Source organism: Panthera pardus, unplaced genomic scaffold, assembly GCF_024362965.1.
Source record: "Panthera pardus isolate Hobbes unplaced genomic scaffold, ASM2436296v1 HiC_scaffold_16, whole genome shotgun sequence".
Lineage (NCBI taxonomy): Eukaryota > Metazoa > Chordata > Mammalia > Carnivora > Felidae > Panthera > Panthera pardus.
In genome coordinates, this window is record NW_026526721.1 from 69,376,792 (window position 1) to 69,398,695 (window position 21,904).

Consider the following 21,904-nt stretch of genomic DNA (forward strand, 5'->3'; position numbering starts at 1 on the left):
GTTGGAACAGGATTGGACCTTAATGTACACAATGTGTACTTGAACAGTTTCTCTGTGGCCTGCAATGCTGTTTGATAGCATTTTACCCACAGTAGAGCTTCCTTCAAGAAGAGGATTGAGTCAAGCCTCCCAAACCCTGCTGCTGCTTTATCAGCTAAGTTGAAGTAATATTCTGAATCCTTTGTTGTCATTTTGACAATGTTCACAGCGTCTTCACCAGAAGTAGTTTTCATATCAAGAAACCACTTTCTTTGCTCATCCCTTAGAAGCAACTCCTCATCCACTCAGGTTTTACCGTGAGACTGCAGCAATTCAGTCCCATCTTAAGGCTCCACTTCTGATTCTAATTCTCTTGCTGTTTCCCCCACATCTGCAGTTACTTCCTCCACTGGAGTCTTGAGCCCTCAGAGTCATCTGTGAGGGCTAGAGTCAGCTTCCTCTAGACTCCTGTTAATGTTGATATTTTTATCTCTCCCTGTGAATTATGAATGTTCTTAATGCCACCTAGAATGGTGAATCCTTTCCAGAAGGTTTTTAATGTACTTTGTTCAGATCCATCAGAGGAATCACTATCTGTGGCAGCTATAGCCTTACAAAATGTACTTGTTAAATAATAAGACTTGAAAGTTGAAAATACTCCTTGATCCATGGGTTGCAGAATGGATGTTGTTTTAGCAGGCATGAAAACAACATTAATCTCATCATATGTCTCCATCAGAGCTCTAGGGTGACCAGGTGCATTGTCAGTGAGGAGTGATATTTTGAAAAGAATATTTTTTTCTGAGTGGTACGTCTCAACAGGGGGCTTAGAATATTTCATAAACCATGTTGTAAACAGATGTGCTGTCATCCAGGCTTTGTTGTTCCATTTATGAAGCACAGGCAGAATAGGTTTGGCACAATTCCTAAGGGCCCTAAGATTTTCAGAATGGCAAATGAGCACTTCAGTCACCATTCAACTTCAGGTCACCAGCTTCATCAGCTCCTAACAAGAGAGCCTGTCCTTTGAAGCTTTGAAGCCAGGCATTGACTTCTCTCTAGCTATGAAAGTCCTAGATGGGATCTTCTTCCAATAGAAGGCTGTGTTGTCTGTATTGAAAATCCGTTGCTTCGTGTAGCCACGCCACCTTCCTTAATTACCTGAACTAGATCTTCTGGATAACTTGCTGTAGCTTCTACATCAGCACCTGCTGCGTTGCCTTGCACTTTTATGTTATGGAGATGGCTTCTCTCCTTAAGCCTCATGAATCAACCTCTGCTAGCGTCCAACTTTTCACCTGCAGCTTCCTCACCTTCTCCGCCTTCACAGAATTGAAGAGAGTTAGGACTTGTTTTAGATTAGGCTTTGGCTTAAGGGAATGTTGTGGCTGGTTTATTCTTCTATCCAGACAACTAACACTTCCTCCATATCAGCAATAAGACTATTTGCTTTCTTATCATCTGAGTGTTCACTAGAGTAGCACTTTTAATTTCCTTCAAGAACTCTTCCTTTGCATTCACAACTTGTGTAACTGAGAGAAGAGGCCTAGCTTTCAGCCTGTCTCGGCTTTCAACATGCCTGCCTTCCTCATAGAGCTTAATCACTTCTATTTTTTTATTTGAAGTGAGAGACATACAGACTCTTCCTGTTACTGGAACACTTAAAGGCCATTTCAGGGTTATTAAGTGGCCTGATTTCAATGTTGTTGTGTCTCAGGAAAAAGAGAGGCCCAAGGAGAAGGAGAGAGATGGGGGAATGGCTGGTTGGTGGAGCAGTCAGAACGCACATAGTATTAAGTTCACCATCTTACCTGGGTGTGGTTTATGGTGTTCCAAGGTAATTACAGTAGTAACATCAAAGATCACTGATCACAGATCACCATAACAAATATAATAATAATGAAAAAGTTTGTAATATTGTTAGTATTACCCGAATGTGACACAGACATGGAATGAACAAATGCTGTAGGCAAAATGGTGCCAATAGATTTGCTCAACATGGGGTTGCCACAAACCTTCAATTTGTAAAAAGCATAGTATCTGAAAAGTGCAATAAAACAAGGTATGCCTATACAAGGTAGATACCTTCTTCAACCCATGGCCATCATCTTCATCAGGATTAACAGCATCTTCAAATGATTTGGAGAAAAGGACCTCACAGTGAGATTTCCAAATTTGCAGGTGATAGTAAAGAGATAAGTAGATGGGAATAGACCAGAGGAAGAGGGAAGAGAAGCGGCAGGTGAATTTTGACTTGGGTAAGTACAGGATAAAACATTGGGAGGGGAGGGGCTGAAGTGTGCTCTATACGTAAATACTGGGGAAGACCCAGAAAATAGGAGGGCCCAGTGCAGTGGGCACCCTGAGAACAAAGCCCAAGGCAGCTACTAAACCAAGTCCCTTGGGTAGTCTGTGTCAGCAGAATGCTGGATTCAGTGAATCCCATCTGGCAGGAAAGTCTTGGGCTTCATTTGGAAGTGAGCCTTCCCACTTCCCACTGCCTCTTATCCTTTCTTTCTGTTTTGCTCCTTCTCTGATTTCCCTTATGGCTATGGCTCTAGTAGACAATTGTTAGATTAGAAATATTGCCAATGTATCTCTCAAAGAGGTCATTGTATCCTAACACTCCAATTAATTCAGGAGAGAGAGGGAGATAGGAGCCACTGGAGCCAAGAGGGGAACTGAGTGGGCCAGAGCTGAGATGGACCTAATTGAGTGGAAGGAGAAAGCAAAATAGGGTGATTGAAAGCTGAATGCCCTGTGGGCAACTTGTGTTCTATCTTTCATTCATTTGGTTCAGGCCCTACTTTTTGCCCTAAACAAATTCTTTCAGGTTTCTTTTCCAAATGGAGTTAAATGGCCAAATTAATTCCCTAGTGCAGGATTTTCTTTTCATGGTCTCTGTATCAGCAAACAAGTCCATGTTTGGTATTACAAAATAAGCCAGAGAAAAACATCTGGGTCTGGGGGTGGTCATGAAGCTCTTCACGTCAGAGGGTTTACTTTGAAGAGTGGTAAGGACTTGAGCAGACTAGGAGAAGAAACAAGGGCATTTCAGGGCAATGGGACCAGGGAAGGAAGCTGGAGAGGGCAGGAGCCAACTCTCAGGGTCAGCGAGTAACCAGCTGACTGGTTTATGTAACAGAAGAGCATGAGATAAGACTGGAAAGCTAGGTTTGTTCATTAACAGTAGGTAAGCTTTAGGTTTGAAAACAGCTTTTTCTTAAAAAAAAAAAAAAAAGGTTCCCCTGCTGTGTACAAGTCTTACACCTCAGAAAGAGGGTAAGAAGGAAGAACGCAATGGAAGAACATCTTTTGACAAAACATAAAATGTGCAGGAAAGAAAATGAACTCCAGCAACTACTAGGAATACACAAATCAGACTTTTTCAAGGATCTGGGCATCACTGCTTGGGGGTAATTAGAAGAGCCAAACAAGAGAGAAAAGCGAGCAGACCCCAGAAGGCCTTAGAAGTCAGGCTGATGTGTTGAGTAGCCTCTTGGAATTCTCATCCTTTGGGCCCTCAACCTAATGATGTCAAGGTGGTTAGGGTAGAGGACGATAGGGAAAGGGAGAGGGAAAGAATATAGAAATACCAGCTTCAGAATGCTGGACATGTATCACATTTGTTTTAGATTCAGATTCCCAAGATCCCAGATTTCTGAGGCTCACTCTCCCAACTAAAGAACTTCAGCTGTGTCCTGCTCCTTACCAGGAGCCTCAACACGTTGTTCTCCACATACTCCTGCCTTTGGACCCCTGTGGAGTCTTCCTGAAGCAAACAGACCCTGCATAAACTCAGTTTCATGGAAACAAAACAGAACTTAAAGTTGAAAGAAAAAACAGGCTCTTCTTTCATGCTTGTTGTCTTTGTTTTATTCTAATTTTCTTTAGTTTATAGGTCAGGAAATAGGCTAAAAAAATTTATTTGGCTGTTGTCAGTATAATATCTGATAAAGGACTTATCCAGGATATATTAAGAACTCTTATGGGCACGTGTTATGGTGAGCACTGGGTGTTGTATGTAAGTGATGAATCACTGAAATCTACTCCTGAAACCAATCTTATGCTGTATGCTTACTAACTAAAATTTAAATAAATTTTTTAAAAAAGAACTCTTACAAATCTATGAGCAAAAGATAATTAACCTAGTTTTTGAGAACTGGCCAAAAGATGTGAAAAGACACTTTGCAAAAGTGGATAAGAATGGCCAATAAGCATATGAAAAATGTGCTCACCGTCATTAGTATCCTAAAACCATAATGAGGTATCACTTCATGCCCCCCAGGATGACTAAATTTAAATAGACTGATGATACAAAATGATGGTGACGATATAGAGCAACTGGAACTTTCACACATTCCTACTGGAATGTAAAATTGCTGTTGGGAATGTTTAACATGCACCTACCTTGTGACCCTATGACTTCACTCCCAGGCAACTCTCAAGAGAAATGAAAACATATGTCCACAGAAGGACTTGTATAAGAACTTTCACATCAGCTATACTTATAATAGGCAAACACTGGAAACAACCGAGAAATAACCCAAACGTTCATCAGCCAGAGAATGGATAAATAAATTGTGATACATCTATATAATGGAATACTATTTAGCAGTAGCAAAGAATGAACTACTCATACACATGACAATATGGATGAATATTAAATATAGCATGTTGGGGTACCTGGGTGGCTCAGTTGGTTAAGCGTCCAACTCTTGGTTTCAGCTCAGGTCATGATTTCATGGTTCGTGAGTTCAAGCTCCACATCGGACTCTGCACTGGAGGCATGGAGCGTGCTTGGGATTTTGTCTCCCTCTCTCTTCCCCTCCCCTGCTTGCTCTCTATCACTCTCTCAAATAAATAAACATTAAAAATAAATAAATATAACATGTTGAATACAAGAAGCCAGACCTGAAAGAATGCATACTGTACTATTTCATTAGTATGAAATCCAAGAACAGGCAAAACTACATCCATTGTGATAAAAATCAGAATATGGTACCTGAGGTATGTCAAGGAGTGGAAGTTGGCAGGAATTGACTGGAAAAGGGCACAAGCACCCTCCCTAGGGTGATGGAAAGGTCCATATTTTGTTTTTTGGTAATGGCCACATGGGTGTAAAAAATTGTCAAAACTCATAGAACTGAATGCTTAGTTAAATATGTGCATTTTATTGTTATGTAAATTATACTTAAACTTTCTTAAATACATGAAGGAAAAACATATATGGGCCTAGTCTATATACAGGCCTATTCATCCTATAAATTATAAATCAATTATCTCTCTTATTCTCATTTTAATTCCTTACTCTAGTTAGAGAAGTACTTTTAAAAGATGGAATACAACAAAATCCTGTTTTGTCTGTCAACCTGCTGGTTCCCAGATCCCCAAGAACTCCCCAAGATAAGTAGATACTAGGTTTTCCTCCTGAGCTCAATGGATCCCTTAGCTGACCTAAAAAGATGTGGGGCAATGAGGTGGGAACCTAGGACAGGAAAGGTGGTATTTTTACAATTCCCCCATCTTTGCTTCCAAGACAGCAACTACCCTTTCCATGAAGAAAGGTCTTAATGTTAGACAAAAAATGGAGTCCTGTGTGCCACAGATGTCAGCCCCTTGTGCCAGACCACTTGTCTATCCCATTCCAGTCTGCATGGCCCCAGCACAGGATAGAAGTGTGCCATCTCCCAGCTGCCTTAAGCTGGTCTTCTCCCTCCCTCTGTCCCCGGATGTTCCTGGAGCAGTAGTAGTTGTCAGCCACAGGTCAGTGGTTGTGGGGGCAGGTGGGGGGGGGGGAGAGATGCATAATAATGGAAATCACTGAAGGGGACAGCAGGGGGGAGTGTCTAGGATTCGTGCCTAGGCTGCCTGGGCCATACTGCCACTGTCTGATGTGGGGTGAGGCTTTCATTCCCTCTTCTCAGAAAAGAAGGTGATGGTCCCTGTGCCATTTCCTTCACAGGGCCACCTGGGGGTATGAGCATGAGACAGCGACCCTGAAAACCATGTCAGAAGAGTTCTTTGATTCACTGATCAGGTGGAATTGCTTTTGTTCAGTACTGCCAAGTTCCCGTCTGTGAATGACGGCAGCTAGTGTAGAGGAAGTGTAGGATTCAGTCTCTCTGTGCAGTCATGTGTTCGAGGGTGAGCCAGGGGAAGTCACATGGGTGAAGGTATAGAGCAGTAACCAGTTGGCAAGTTTGTCTTAGGGCAGGGTTTTCATTCATTACATGCTTCAGTCTTCATTAGAATCATGCCTTTTTATAGCATATATCTGCTTGGATTTCTAGAAGTCTGCTCTTGTTTCCACCTTTAGTCACCATCTCCAGGGATTAGCCTTTGCAGGCAGAGAGTCCTGCACAACAGAACAAGAGAACCACATGGGGCCCCTGGGTTTGATGTACACCAGCTCTGATTGTGTAACCTGGGGCCATTCACGGGTTTCTCCAGCCCTCAGTTTCTGTTTCTCAGAAACAGTGAGACTTAGATATTTAATTTCTGAGGTTCTCTCCAGTGATGAGATTTTTTGAGTAACACCTTGGTATGTTGGACAAAGAAAAAGAATTGAGTTATATCCATAGGTATGTTCCTCACTAGCAGGGTGAACTCTGGGCAGATTCCATCTGTCTGAGTGAACACCAGCTTCCTTTTCAGTATGATGGACCTGGAGATCTCCACCCCGTGTGCCCATCTGGGTCATTGTGGGGGTGGAATAGAATGGGGTAGGCAAAAATTTTTTAAACGGTAACTTACCATCCAACATTTGCTGTTGTTCCTGTGCTGCTATCGACATCGAAACACACGGAGGCATGAAACACAATTACAGGTGTGCGTATGTGGGGGTGTGGCGCTGGTGCTTAAATGAGTTTAGGAGTCAGACAGATGCAAAGCAGGGATGGGTCCATGCATGGGCTTGGAATGGGTGAGCTTCAGCTCAGCAGGCTCTCACGGACCTGAGAGCCTATACTGACAGTCGTTCCCTAACAGGTGACAGCAGAGCTAGACGCCTGGAATGAAGACTTGCTCCGGCAGATGAATGACTTCAATACAGAGGATCTGACGCTCGCGGAGCAGCGGCTGCAACGCCACACGGAGCGGAAGCTGGCCATGAACAACATGACCTTCGAGGTCATCCAGCAGGGTCAGGATCTGCACCAGTACATCATGGAGGTCCAGGCCTCAGGCAAGTGACCTCTCCCATCCTCCTTCTTCTGGCAGGGAGGTGATGAAAACAAGAATGCCAGCTTGACTCCAACCAGCACTCGTACTCTGCGCATTCATTCTATACCCTCCGACACAGGAACAGAGATTTTTGCCATTTTAAAGAAAAGAAAATTAAAGCATGAGAGCTGAAATAACATGTCTGAGATTGCCCCGTTAGGCACCAGTAAAGATGAGGATAGGTTTGGGGCGCCTGGGTGGCTCAGTCGGTTGAGCGTCTGACTTCGGCTCAGGTCATGATCTCATGGTTCGTGAGTTCGAGCCCCAGTCGGACTCACTGCTGTCAGTGCAGAGCCTGCTTCAGATCCTCAGTCCCCCTGTCTCTCTGCCCCTTCCCCACTCGCACTCTGTCTCTGTCTCTCTGTCTCTGTCTCTCTCTCAAAAATAAACATTAAAAAAGGAAGATACGGATTGGGCCACAGTCTCCTGGTGCTGTGCAGAGAATGGGGAACACAAATCATGGAAATTAGCGCTGATTAAAAAACAAATGGTGGCCTGCAGGGACAAACCAAAGGGGCTCCAAAAGCAGCCAGCCAGCCATGCGAATTGTATTCAAATGTGTAGACCTGGCACTTCTACTCCCCAACCTCCCTCTTCTGCTCTATCCTCCAACCCCAGCGCTGGCTCCAGGTCTCTGGTTCAGGCCTCTCACAGACCTGTTTTCTTTATCACTGGTCTGTGCATCAGTGTAAGAAGTGATGATAAAAATTTATGGCAAGGTCATATAATTTTATAACTTCTCAAAAAAACAAGGCTGAGTTACCCAGATTTCACTTCTTTTTGTGTTCAAGATTTATTCACTATTTACCCAACAAATACATGAACCCTTCCTGTTACACCTGCCGCTCTCCAAAATGGCCTTTGGTGTTAGAACTGGAGACAGCCATAGCTGTCCCATGGTCCAGCTAGTCCAGAAGGCAAGAAGTCACTCATGGGGGCACATGAACAGTAGAGTGCTGGAACACAGTCTCTCCACCTAGACCCACTCATTGCTTTCACCACTGGGTCCTTATTGGCTCAGGTTTCTCACCCTCCAGGAAGAAGCGGACAGGGGCTCAGACCATCAGCTCTTTAAAACACAGTTGGTCCATGTCCCTGTTGACCGTGAAGGATGTTTAGAATCATGAGAGTGTCAGGCAGACGTTAGTCTGCAAACAAACTTGACTGTAGGCTACTGTGTTTGTTTGAATGACCTGAAGGAATAAATAACAACATTCAAAGAAACTTCACTTCTAACCAGAGGAGAGACAATCTGGTAAATTCTGTTCACTTTGCTCAGCATAATCTTGCCGTGAATTTTCATTTGTGTTGTGAACAGCTGCGGCTGCCCAGGCTTGTTTCCAGGGTGTAGACTGTGCCGCGCATAGCCCCAAGAAGGGCCATTCACATTGCAGTCTTTCTGGTCACTCGTTTAAAAATGGCAGTGCCAGGCCCCAAGTGCAAATATTCTGATTTAACTACCTCTGAATGGGTCTTGAGCGTCAGCAAAATCTCCTCAGGTGACTCCACCGTGCAGCCAGAGCTGGGAACCACTGCTTTTATCGTGATGATTAAATCACAAGAGCTGATGTCTGGCGTGCCCTGGGACAGGAACTTTCAGGTGTGGTCCCCATATTGGCAGCATCAGCATCCCCAGAGAACTTGTAAAAAATGCAAGTTTGAGGGCCTATACAACCTGCCACATCAGATCTTGGGGTGGGGCCCGACAATCTGTGTTTCAACAAGCCCTCTAGGTGGTTTGAATGCACCACTGATCTAGGATCTACTCAGAGTGTGGGCCCTGGACCAGCAGCACCAGCATCACTTGAGAGCTGATTAGAAACATAGAATCCCAGCCCTTATCACCGACTTACAAATCTCAATCTGTACGTTAACAAAATCTCCAAGTCTGTCATGTGCACATTAAAATTTGAGATGCATGGTTGGTAATGGCTTGTACATCTTTAAGGTCTTATTAGGAAAGGAGGGGGGGGGGCGGACAATGATCCTTTCTCTGTGATTGAGAGCCTTATCTGGACTCAGGGTTTCACCTTAGAGCCTGCCCTCAGGGTGCTCACAATAGCTGGCTATCCAGCTCAGGCTGGGAACCAGGAGAGAATGTACACCTAGTACATAGGAGAGAAGCTGGGATAGAGAAGCCTGGCAGGGATGCTCACCCTTCGTCCCTCGGTATTGATACATCTGGCAGGAGGAAAGCTTGTCTGCCTACAAACCGCAGCACTTTATAGCAGGGGCCTGACATGACCTGGGCAAGCCCATCTCTGTCCCAAGAGCCAGGTATCCATGGTAACAGAAAGACTACCAGGAGCTGGCAGTCCCTGAAGCTGCTTGTGACTGGGGGTCAGCTGTGCTTGGTGGCTTCCTTAACCTTGAGGGCTAAGTAGGTGAAAACACCCCAGGCAGATGCGCTGCCCACACCCACAGTATCCTGATCCAGAAATGAGCTTTGTCAAAAGAGGCTTGATTGGCCTCTTCAGCCCTCTCTGCTGGGACTGGCTGTTCCCTCATTCCTACCACAGCTAGCTAATCAGTCTGGCATAGTCCATGAGGCTTCAAAGGGAATGAATCCAAGGGTTTCATGCAAGCTCACTTCCTGTCTGCTGCTGAATGCCTGGTCCTGCAGAGAATGCATCTACCTCCTCTCCAGCGTGGAAGAAGGGAGATCAGAGTTGCACCAGGGCTGGGGGGTGGGGTGAAGGTTGGGGTGAACTCAGGGTGGGTCTTGCTCCCCAGGTGGTTGAAGAATGCATGACTTCAGAGACACAGGACTGAGGCAATAAATGTCTTAGTCATTTATGTGTGTTTAATAAACTATATTTGAAGCAAAGGGTAAATAAACTGTTGTCGTAGAAAAAGGACAGTTAAAAAATTAAGCATTTGGTGTTTAGCCCTCCATGCTAAACTAGTTAAGGGCTTATGCTTAGATTTTATAGGAATAAATGGAAGTAGGGAATCTCCATATATTTATTTTCAGGTGTGAAATCTGTAACGTTGAGGCAGGTTCCATTAAATCCCTCTGGTGTGCCCACAGCTGTAACCAAAGCAAAAGCTGTTGCTTAAGTCAGCATTAGCCTTAGGACTAAAAGGCAAATCCTGAACACTTTCTTCACTTGCTCATGGTTCTTCCCTCACTCTAGCATTATCTATTTCAGCCTCAAGTTGGGAGGTGCCAGGTTTTGCTGGAAAGAGTCAAGTTAGAGAAAACATGCTAGGTGAAGTCAAGGTACAAATCCACTATCAGCAAACAGCCTTTGGAAGTTCCTGTTCTTTCTCTTTAGACCTTTCTTTTTCTGTCTAGTGTGGGAGGTGGGCCTGGATTCCTAAAGTCCTCTCCAGCTCTTACTTGCCATGATGATTCAGCCTAAGCACCCCCGTTGGCCGTGCCACATCTCTCTCCAATGAAATCTGACCATGTGGCTATTACATGTGACCTTATAAGAAGAGAATAAGAAGAGCTGCATGTCCAATGGATATGTTGCTTTTGTGGTTTAATCAAAGCATCAAGCTCTTTTTTTTTTTATGTTTATTTTTAAGAGAGAGAGAGTGCACAAGCATGAGTGGGGGAGGGCAAAAAGAGAGGGAGACAGAGAATCTGAAGCAGGCTCTGCACCCTCAGCACAGAGCCAGATGGGGGGCTTGAACTCACGAACCATGAGTTCATGACCTGAGCCAAAGTCGGACACTTAACCGACTGAACCACCCAAGTACCCCTCAAGCTCTTTCTTTATGTGAGGTTTTTAAAGTGAAAACTTTTGGGGATCTGTGGCAATGATACTTAAAATTTACTGTGCTTGGGAAGAACCCACCCCTGGAATTTGAATATCAATAAAAATAAGTTTGGTGGGGATCACTCTTCTCCTCCTTGAGCATAGAGCTTAGAGTACAGGTGGGACAGGAAGAGTGCCTGGGTTGGCATCCAGCCGTACCCTTCCCTGCCTGGGTGTTCTTGAACATGCTGCCCCATCTCTCCAAGCCTCACCTTCCCTGGAAAATGGCAATCATGAGAATACCCACCACGTAGGGTCATCGTGAAGATGCAGTGTGATAATATGTGAGCATGGTAAGGGTTCAAGAAAGTTTGATAACTATGACGTATTGCACTTGTGTTCTAGCACATACTGTGTTCTGTTGCAGTTATGTGTTCCTGCAGCTTCTCCAGCAGCCTGAGGGCAGGACTCTTTCTTCCTTCTCTTTCCATTCCCAGCATCTAGCAGAGTGGTTATGTCTTGTACTCACTGCAAGTTCTCAATAACAGTATTTGCTTAGTTAATGGAGTGAACATCAATGCAGTGGAAGAGATGTGTAAAAATAACGGGCCATAAATAATTTCACTTGCATCATAAAAGGAAAGAAAAGCCTTGTGTTTTTTCCAAAAGAGGAGCTACTCTGGGGTTAATGGAAATGTGGATCTGATGGGGGCTGAGTGGAGGGGAAGAGAACTTAGATGTAAAACAATGGTTCTTAGCCTGGCTGCATATTTAGAATCACCTTCAGAACTTAAAACTACCAAGGTCTGGGCCCCATTCCTCAGGGATTCTTGCTTAATTGGTCTGGAGTGAGCCCAGAGTTTTTTTTTTTTTTTTTTAACTTCCCAGGTGATTCTAATATATGGCCAGGGTTGAGAATGCTGTTCTAAAAACCCGATTAAAAGATTTTGTAATTGCTGAACTGGGTGTTACATTGAGGGAATTGCACAGAAAGAGGAGTGAGGAGGGGAGGAGAAAAGAGAAAGTATATTCTCTATTGAAGGCAGGCTGATGTTTAAAGAACACACAAAGAGTTGAAAGACATATCTCTGAGTAGCATAGCCAGGAATACCTATACCTTACCCTAGACCACAAGCACCTCTCTCCTGGAGGAAGTTTAAGTGGTACCCTCAACCTGGCAACAAAGGAAAGTATAGTGAGATTATTAGCTGTGGCCTCAGGCTCTAAACAAACACAGTGTGGATCATTCTGCTGACTGAGTGTAGCATAAAGAATATCTCTGTCCCTGGATTGCTGGCCACTATACCCTCTTATCCAGTGGTTTCCCATCTCAGTTGTGTGTTTGGATCACCACAGGAGATTAAGACTTCCTGGTGACCGGGTCCCCCACCAAGACAGTCTCCTGGGTGTGGCCAGGGCATGGCAATTTTTAAAATTCTCCAGATCTAAAGTGAGCCAAAATTGAGAGCAGTGGTCTAATAACATTTAGACCATCACAGTTTCTAATGATGTGCACTGAGCAAGTCCATAAATACCTCATGATAAGATTTTTTATTTACATTTTTACAAGCCATTCAATGGTTCCATTGGTAATCAACAATGAGTATGTTGTAATTAACTCAAGGGAAAGGAAAAAGTGGGAACACAGATATTTTGAGCCTACTAAATGCCAGGCACTGTATATCCCTAAACTTACTTAGTCCTATGACACCCCTAGAAGACATTGTTGGGATTGTTTTTACCCAAGGTCAGAGAGGATTTCGAGCCTGGAAATTCACTGTTAATAGGGGGCAGAGCATAGATTCAAACCTAAGTTTGTCCTTTCCCAGAGCTAGCAGATGCACAGTAGGACATGACCTGAGCCCTTTCCTGAAGAGGCCCATACATTCACTGAAGAGGTATTTATTGGGTGTTATGAGTCAAGCACTGTGCTAGGTGCTAAAGATGCATAGATATATAAGACATGTGGCCATAGCACCAGGGAGCCTGCATTCCTGTAAGAACATGGACAAATTCATGAGGGAACACCCCCAACAGTGTTCTGGTGGAAGGATTGGTAGAAAATACCATGGGACACATCACGGGGCGCCTGGGTGGCCCAGTTAGTTAAGCGTCTGACTTCAGCTCAGGTCGTGATCTCACGGTCTGTGAGTTCGAGCCCCACGTCGGGCTCTGTGCTGTCAGTTCAGAGCCTGGGGCTTGCTTCGGATTTTGTGTCTCCTTCTCTCTCTGCCCCTCCCCCACTCGTGCTCTGTCTCTATCAAAAAATGAATAAATGTTAAAAAGAAAAGAAAAAAGAAAATATTGTGGGACACGTCAACACAACTTGCCCTAAAGAGACTGACAAACTGTTTCATTACAGATAGGTTTCACTGCTTGATGGAAAGGACAAATGTGTCTTGCTGCATTTCGGAGAGCCCCTAGGAAAACAGGACTGTGACTAAATTGAGAACAGTAATGTGAACACAAGCAAACTCCATTTGCTGTTGATTGATGGATATTTACCAGTTGATGAGTTCTGACTGGGACTCATGCTGATGCATTTGGAGGCACTGGGAGGGAGGGGTGAGCTTCTATCCTTCTAGGTGCCACTTGATGTACCTCCCATTCACTTCATCTACAACACGATGTGTTGTTGAGCACAGAAGTGCAGTAAGCATGGTCTTCACCCGTTTTATTTCTTGTGTTCATCTCTCATAAAATAATATCAAGGGAGGTAGGTGCAGGTGAAGGGCTTGGGTCTCGGGGCAGGCTGGGAGCCAGCTCTGGATGGTATCCTAAGCAGGTGCTGGCCCCTTTGATGAGTTACCAGTTTAGAGGGCCCATTTACATGCGATGTGGCAGAGGTGAGCCATGGGCTTCCCAGAGAAAGACACTTTGTCCAAGCCTAGCATACTAAACACCACAGATGCATGTGGAATGAAAACAAGCTGGAAAAAACCTGCATTGTGGCTGGAACCAGGGAAGAGTTTCTGCTTCTGCAGATGGATCTTAAATTACATTTCCAGAAAGTAAATACGGAGGCCAAGGGTCATTGCACTATGCTGAGCACTGCAGAGATAGGAATTTTTGTATTCTTATTTTTCCTTTCAGTCAAGGAGATGCTCTACCTTGTCCCCTTGGTAAATGAAAATAGTAACTTCAGAGACTTGACTGCCAAAAGAACAAGCCGTTCTTTTCTGTCTCCTACAGATATTTCAGGAGCTGGGATTTGGAATTATGAAACTGGTAGAAAAAAATAAACATGAAAAGATACTGAAATTATTACCATGTAACACCAGAAAAGAAATTTTTCCCACTCTTCCATATTGTCCTTATATAAAACCCTATTTTTTGCCTCTAGAAATGAAGTTCCTTTAGCACGTGTACACTCTCTTTATACTCCTCCTCCCCATATCCGGCAGGTGTGTTGGTGATGATGGTAATGAATTTCTGAAGATATGAGTCAGAGTGATGGGGATGTCTCCCAAAGGGGACTTGTTTTCATGTGACTGTACATTGGGATTGGCAGGCTGCTTGGGTTGTGATCCCCATGGAAGTACATTACCCTTTTGTGACTTATCTGCTGGGAATTTTAGTCCCAACCCCATTGATGGGTGACTCCCTATTTGTGAGCTTCACTGGGTCATAGACTCGAGGATGAGGAGCTGGGGAAAGGATCTGGACGGAACTGAGAAGTTTCAGGGCCAAGTGGTGTCAGGGATCAGAAGGAGGCAAGCAATCCTGAGTTAGGATTTTCTAAAGCTGGTGCACCTGGGTGGCTCAGTCAGTTGAGCATCCGACTCTGGATTTCAGCTCAGGTCTTCATCTCAGGGATCATGAGTTCGAGCCCCACATTGGGCTCCTCACTGACAGTATGGAGCCTGCTTGGAATTCTCTCTCTCCCTCTCTCTGCCCCTCCCCACTTGCTCTCTCTTGAAGGAAATAAATTTTAAAAATTGTTTTTAATTAAAAATAAAAGGATTTTTCTAAAGCTGTGGGTCTGAGCAAGGTTAAAAATTAGAACTAGGTGGACAATTGGAACCAAGAAACAATACAGGTTATAATTTTCATCAAGTTGGAGTTAGATAGCAACCAAGAGGGCATGAATATAAGAAGGCAGAGAGTTGAGAGTTTAAGAGTCAGGAATCAGGAAAGCCATGGGACTAAGGAGCGAGGTCTGTGTTTATCATGTTACATGATGGATGCTCTATGTGCATTATCTCACTTAATCCTCCCAAGGAGCCCCTGAGCAGGTAGCTTATGAGACAGGTACGTATGTAAAGTCCTATTTTACATATGAGAAGAGTGAAGCTTCTGACAGCTTAGATAATTTGCCCATGTTCACAATCCTGACTCAGGACTGGCTCCAGAGCTAGCACACTTTTCATGTGAGGGAATCAAATTCAAGCCACTGGCAGACAAGTAGGCCTGTGATAACTAAGGCAGTCCCCTCACTCTGTGTCAGAGTTTAATGATCCATGCTGAAACACAGATCTGTTTGAGGAAGGCTCCTCCAGTCTGTCTGCTGCTGACGTATAAATAGGAGCACTGGCTTGGTGGAGAGAAAGAGTGTGTGTGTCCACACCTGTGTGGAGAGGTATATGGAAAAAGTAAGGAAGGTGGAGAGGTGGATGGACAAGGAATGAGCCACAGCTTCTGCGTAGTGAGTATTGACTGGAGGCCCCATCACAGGTCAGATGGTTGGCCGCTTATTAATGCTGGGTGACATATCCATAAATGTTGGGAATGCTTGTCAGTGGCTGCCTGGGCTTACTCAGTGCTTTGAATAAGCGGAAGGATGGTGAGCAAACTCTCCTTGTGTGGGCACAACTTTAACATGGTTTTTGTAAATGGATAAGCAGTCAGGACCCATGTGGTACTTCTGGGGTATGTTTATTAGGTGTATTTTCCTGTGTTTTGAGAAACAGTATATGACAGCTAGCATGTGCATTTCTAAGAGTTGCCTTTTTAGGGGACCTAAGCTGTTGATTAATAAAATCGCCACTGCCCAGAGACTCTCGTCAGAACAAACTTGCCATCTAATTATAAATTGCGTCTGACCGGCTAAAAGACTCTGCCTTTGGCAGAAGTTATGGAGAGAGGTTTTGGTTTTTGGGTTTTTTTTTGTTTTTTTTTTGGTTTTGTATTGTATTTCCCAATATGATTGAGAGCCTTGCTTGTGAATATTGTAGGTGTTAGCAAACCCCCAACAGTTCCTACTAGTGCTTTCTTCTCTGGGGATGGACACCCTGAGAACCACCTCTCTGTAACTCCGGCTGATAATAAGCAGCTGATGAAATTCCCAGACAAAGGATCAGATAATCCAAAAGAGGTTGCATGGTTTGAACATCCCAAACAAAGGTTCAATATGACACTGTCTGGTTTCACAGAGGGATGTGTGAAGGCTGGGAGGGCCCTGCTCGCGGCTGTTTCCACATTCAGCTCTCCTCTGCTTATTGAAGGAAATGTCGTCTTTATAGTACTATTTTTATTTGTTTTTACATGTGTTTTAAATCAGGAATCGAGTTAATCTGTGAGAAAGACATCGATCTGGCAGCCCAGGTACAAGAGCTACTGGAGTTTCTCCATGAGAAGCAGCACGAACTGGAGCTCAACGCAGAGCAGACCCATAAGCGGTTAGAGCAGTGCCTCCAGCTGCGGCACCTGCAGGCCGAGGTCAAACAGGTGAGCCTGGCCCCAACACCTTCCTCCCTTGGTCTGGGCTGCCCACCTGGCCGGGCCCTGCTCCTGGTACGGGGTGAGGCATGCAGAGCCACTGGTGTAACCCAAATGCAGAAAACAGGTGAGTTAAGGAGTGGTCATTTAGTTTTGAAAGTGACGCTGCTATCTACCTACTGGATCTAACGACTAGATCTGATGGTGCAAGCCTCAAACTACAGGTGTGTTAGTTTTCTCGCCAACAGTCTCCTGAGACTTCCGGAGCTTTCCCAAGTCGACCTCAGTCACTGAACCTATTCTCTTCCTTTCTATCCTCAAGCCTGACACACAGCTCATGTGAAATACAAATCCTTCATCAATAAACATAGTCAGGCTTTCGAGCCAGGTTGGTTACCTTGGGGCACCTGCGCGCTTACTGCAACACCTGACACAGAGTTGAGAGTCACTGAGTGGTAGCAGTTCCCATTGTTCTTTTCTTTTTTTTTTTTTTTTAATTTTTTTTTTTAAATGTTTATTTATTTTTGAGACAGGGAGAGACAGAGCATGAACAGGGGAGGGTCAGAGAGAGGGAGACACAGAATCTGAAGCTGGCTCCAGGCTCTGAGCTGTCAGCACAGAGCCCGACGCGGGGCTCGAACTCATGGACCGCGAGATCATAACCTGAGCCGAAGTCGGCCGCTTAACTGACTGAGCCACTCAGGCGCCCCACCCATTGTTCTTTTCAACATGTGTGTGGTTCTTATAAGAAACTTTTTTGCCATATTAAAGTCAATTTAGAAAAAAAAAAGATTTTTTATCTGTATGAGACATTATACTGAACATTTTACCAAAGGACGCACCCAGACCTCTAGGAACCCCTAGGAAAACATAATAACCAATGACACATTTTAAAAATATTACATGTTGGGGCACCTGGGTGGCTCAGTCGGTTAAGTGTCCACCTTCAGCTCAGGTCATGATCTCACAGTTTGTGAGTTCGAGCCCCTGCATCAGGCTCTGTGCTGACAGCTCAGAGCCTGCAGCCTGCTTCAGATTCTGTCTCCCTCTTTCTCTGCCCTTCCCGCACTTGTGCTCTGTCTCTCTGTCTCTCTCTGTCTCAAAATAAAAAAATAAACATTAAAAAATAGCAAAATTTTAAAGAATTAAACAAAAATATTACATATTTATATTATGAACAGACTAAATTTTAAATATTAGCATAATGAATGGAGATTTTTTTATTGAGACAAAGTGGGATTGAAGAAATACAAATATAATAATTCAATTTGTTGAGTGCTGTGTACCATTTACATCTGTCTCTCCATCAATCCTCCAACCGTTCTCCGAAGCAGATATCATTTCCATTTTACAGATGAGGGCCCCGAAGCCTAGAGAGGTCACCAAACAGTGGTCACACTGATGGAAGAGCATGTTACCACCCTCCACTGCTCCAGGAGGGCTTCCTGGCAGGGTGGGCTCCATGGCACTTTTGTGGTTGTTCCCTGTGCTCCACACTCTTTCAAGCAATCCTGACCCCTGCACCCTGTAGGCAGAGCCCCGCCCAACGTATCCTAAGCAGAGAAACATCTTCCTGCCAAACATTTTTTCTTATGTACTGTGGCTGCTACACTGTCGTATTTAACTCTATTAATTTAGTATAGGGGACAAAGACACCTTTTTAATTTAATCATTACTGTTCTTTTATATCCAGAGTATTTCTTGTTAATGCCTAGGTCTTAGCTATTATATTGTTATTTATTATAATGCACAAAATTGTCTTCTGTGCTCTGCTTCTCCCAATCAGTGCTCAGCTAGAGCCTGCATATGCTGTGCTAAAGATCTGTCCTCCATGCAGATGAGATCACTGAGTGCCAAGTAAGGCAGAATCACAGGGCTGCCATCCAGGCTGTTTTCTGTGTAATTACACTGCGACCACTCCTAAATCTCTGGAGAGATGTGTTATTCACAGGAACGTGGTGGAAATCCTAGCAGACCCAGAGCAGTGATGAGTATACAAGTTCTGAAGCTTTTGGTAGTAATGATAGTACTTACTCTTCGTATGAGAAATACTTCCTCATTTATAATCTCAGTTTTTAAAATAAATTTTTTAAACGTTTATTTATTATTGAGAGACAGAGAGAGACAGAGCATGAACTTGGGAGGGGCAGAGAGAGGAGGAGACACAGAATCCAAAGCAGGCTCCAGGCTCCAAGCTATCAGCACAGAGCCCAACGCAGGGCTTGAACTCACAAGCCGTGAGATCGTGACCTGAGTCGAAGTCGGACGCTTAACCAACTGAGCCACCCAGGTGCCCCTATAATCTCATTTAGAGAAGAGACCCATGGAGAAAAAGGAGTGTCTGTTTATTTCACAGATGGGGAAACTGAGGCAGCATTGGGTTAGTGCTGCCAGGGCCTGTTGACTGCTTAGCTGAAACTTCAGCTCAGCTTCCTTTATCCACAGTCCCACAGTTTGCCTCTCCTGGGCCTCACTCTTGCCCTTGGGCTCCGGGAGAAATAGGAAGCAGCCCTCCAGCAGAACACAGCCTGGGGGTCTTCCTGGCCTTCACAGCACTACATATTAGAGCACAGGCAGGCACGGCCTGTGCCTGGCACAAGGCGCCTGCCTCATCAACAACACACTCCAACAGGTCATGGGAGTCCTCCGTCGTTCATGCATAGTTGTTCCCATCAGCCGAAGGTGGCGGGAGAGATCATCCAAACAGAGTAACAGGAAAATCATTCCTATTTGACTGTGAGATGAAATATATACTTTTGTTTTGTTCCTGGTTTTTAATTTTATTGTTTGCTCCAACATTAATAATAGAGCTCATACCCTAATTACGTTTTTCTTGACTGGTATGGAAATGGAAATGAATTTTCATCCTCTAAGTATACATCCTGTGTAGAATGGGGAGTTGGGATGATGATAGGTACTTTATCAAATGGGGAAGTGGGATGTGTATATATGAATAATCCAGGCTTGACTAATATCTGGATACATTCCCATTCAGTATTTCGTGAGTTGGAAGACAAAAAATTCTTCTGCAGCAGCAAATGGCTTCTCCCCACCATGGTGAAGATGACACATATGGGATTGTAGTTCAAAACCATACTGGATTGCTTAAGTCAGACTGCAAGAAACCCACGAAGGCCTTCGGGAAGGACAGAGGTCCTGGGAGGTGCCAAGGGATTGCTGCTTAGCTAAGCCACCATGCCTCATTAGGCAGACTTGTTTTCCTTGTCAGCGTAGGGCTCTTTCTTTCGGGAGTCGTCTGATCCAGTTTCAGAGAAGGCATTTGTGTTTGATAGAAGTTGATGGAGCAGGAAATATTGATTTGAAAGCTGTTGACACTTGGAAAGAGGGAGTTAATTTAGATGTCAGTATTGATCAGTGGAGCTAAGTTTAGACACCAGCTTGAGAGTTTCTCTTTTGAATATACTAAAAGAAAAAAAAAAAGGAAAGAAAGAAAGAAAAAAAGAAAAAGGACACCTTAACTGAAATGCCATTAATGGGGACGGAAAGGGAGAGACCCACAATGTGCTGTTACACAGCTCTGTCGTTAGAGCTCATAGATGAAAAGTTTAGATTTGGCCATCATAACCTATGGTGTAGTTACACCACAATTATATTAAACGTAAGCTTTGAGGAGAGATGATGCTACGGATGTTAGACTGAAAATTATTTTCAAGTATTGAGAACAAATGAAGTTGTTTAATGCAACCTGTGTTCTTTCTGAGGGATTACATAGGACTCTGTATCTTAGATAAATGGCCCAAACACCTCTGGAGAAATGTTGACTGCTTAAGGAAAACCACTCCCCTGATTATAGCCCATGGTCCAGGGCCCTAGACCACTCAGATGCCCCCTTTCTTCTAGAAAAGTGGTTCAGATTACTCTGTATCCCACAGCATTCTCTGATTGCTTTCCAGGAAAATTACTACTCTGATAAAGATGACCTCACATTTATTAGATAATCCAAGAAGACTTGAAAAACTTACTCAATGGGCATAAAACTAAGTGAATTTCCATATGTATTACCCCAGAACAGTGCATTTAGCAGAAAATAGGCCAAAATGGATTTGTAAGATGTTGGGGCTCTAAGCTATGGGGAAATAAATCATACTTATTTGTCTACTAAAGGCATTGACTTTCATTACTCCTGTGTACCAAATACTGCCCAAAACTTGCTTATGAACAAAAGGGACATTGAAAACAAAGGAGAAAATATGATCCTGTCAAGAATACTGTGTTCAATTCTGTTCACCACACATAAAGGTAGAAAAGAGTTGGGGTAGACCAAAGGGACAAGTACTGTCCATTTGTTTCAAAATGGAGATAATTAAGAAGACATGGTCACAGTCTATAAAACCAGGAAGGATGATCACATACAATCTCTTAAATTGTGAATTTCTAGAACTAAGAAATGCTGGAAATATGACAGGCTCTGAGTTACCATCTGAGGGGTGGGCAATTTTTCCTGCGGCCAGACTTTCAGAAATGACTGTGCCTTATGATAAGTCATCAGCAACAGCTGGTCTTAGAGTCAGAGGCCTTGAGGGCATCTTCATAGCTTCATTGTGAATGTGACCTAGAGAACCGTATACAAACAGCTTCCCAGCCTGTGTGGTTACAGGGTACAGCTTGCCCCACTGAGATGGCATCATCATTTGTGGGCATCCACGTCCAGTTAACCAAATCCAGTCTTCTCACTGGGGTTTACCTGAGCTTTCTTAGCCTGAGGAAGCAGTAAATCCCCATTTTCAGTTTGCCATCTCAGCTCTGACTGAGCTGAATTCTTGGCCAGCTCCTGAGTCCCTGAACAGTGATATGCCTCTGGTCCCTCATTCTTACCCACCTGACTCTCTCTGGTATCCTGTGGTTTGCAGGGCCTCTGAATTTTGAAAGAAGTATGGAATGTTAGGATTCAAAGTGACCCTCAAAGATCATCTAACCTATAGGTAAATCGTTCCCTCAGATAATTGATCAACATAAAATGCTCATGTTTTGGACTACATTTTATGGTTTGCAGAACACTTTTAGGTTACTTCATTTAGTCTTTCTTTGTGACTTAAGCAACCAAAGTGTTACCATTTTGCAGATGAGAAAACTGAGATTCAGAGAGATTAAATGAGGTTTCTGAAATTACACAGGATTAGAAAAACATTTTCTCATTTTTTCTGACAGTATTTCTTCTATTCCCTTGCACTCATTTGGATGCTCATAGAATAAATAACCAATTTTATGAGACAAGAAAATAAAGGACTACAGTAATAGAAAATTATACCAACAAGAGTTGTCACTGATCAGACTACAAAGAATGGTGGTAACAAAACAGCCAAGGGTCCCACATC

General features: G+C 43.9%; 1 protein-coding gene across 7 annotated transcripts in view; it reads left to right on the forward strand.

Moving 5' to 3' along the window:
• The window catches only part of KALRN (kalirin RhoGEF kinase), a 669,312-nt gene that overhangs the window by 365,442 nt on the left and 281,966 nt on the right, over positions 1 to 21,904 (forward strand). For all 7 annotated transcript variants that reach the window (XM_053903452.1, XM_053903454.1, XM_053903456.1 and 4 more), the window contains exons 14-15: positions 6,970 to 7,165; positions 16,411 to 16,577. In XM_053903452.1, coding sequence (XP_053759427.1) covers positions 6,970 to 7,165; positions 16,411 to 16,577 — 363 coding nt within the window. The remainder of the gene's footprint in view (positions 1 to 6,969; positions 7,166 to 16,410; positions 16,578 to 21,904) is intronic.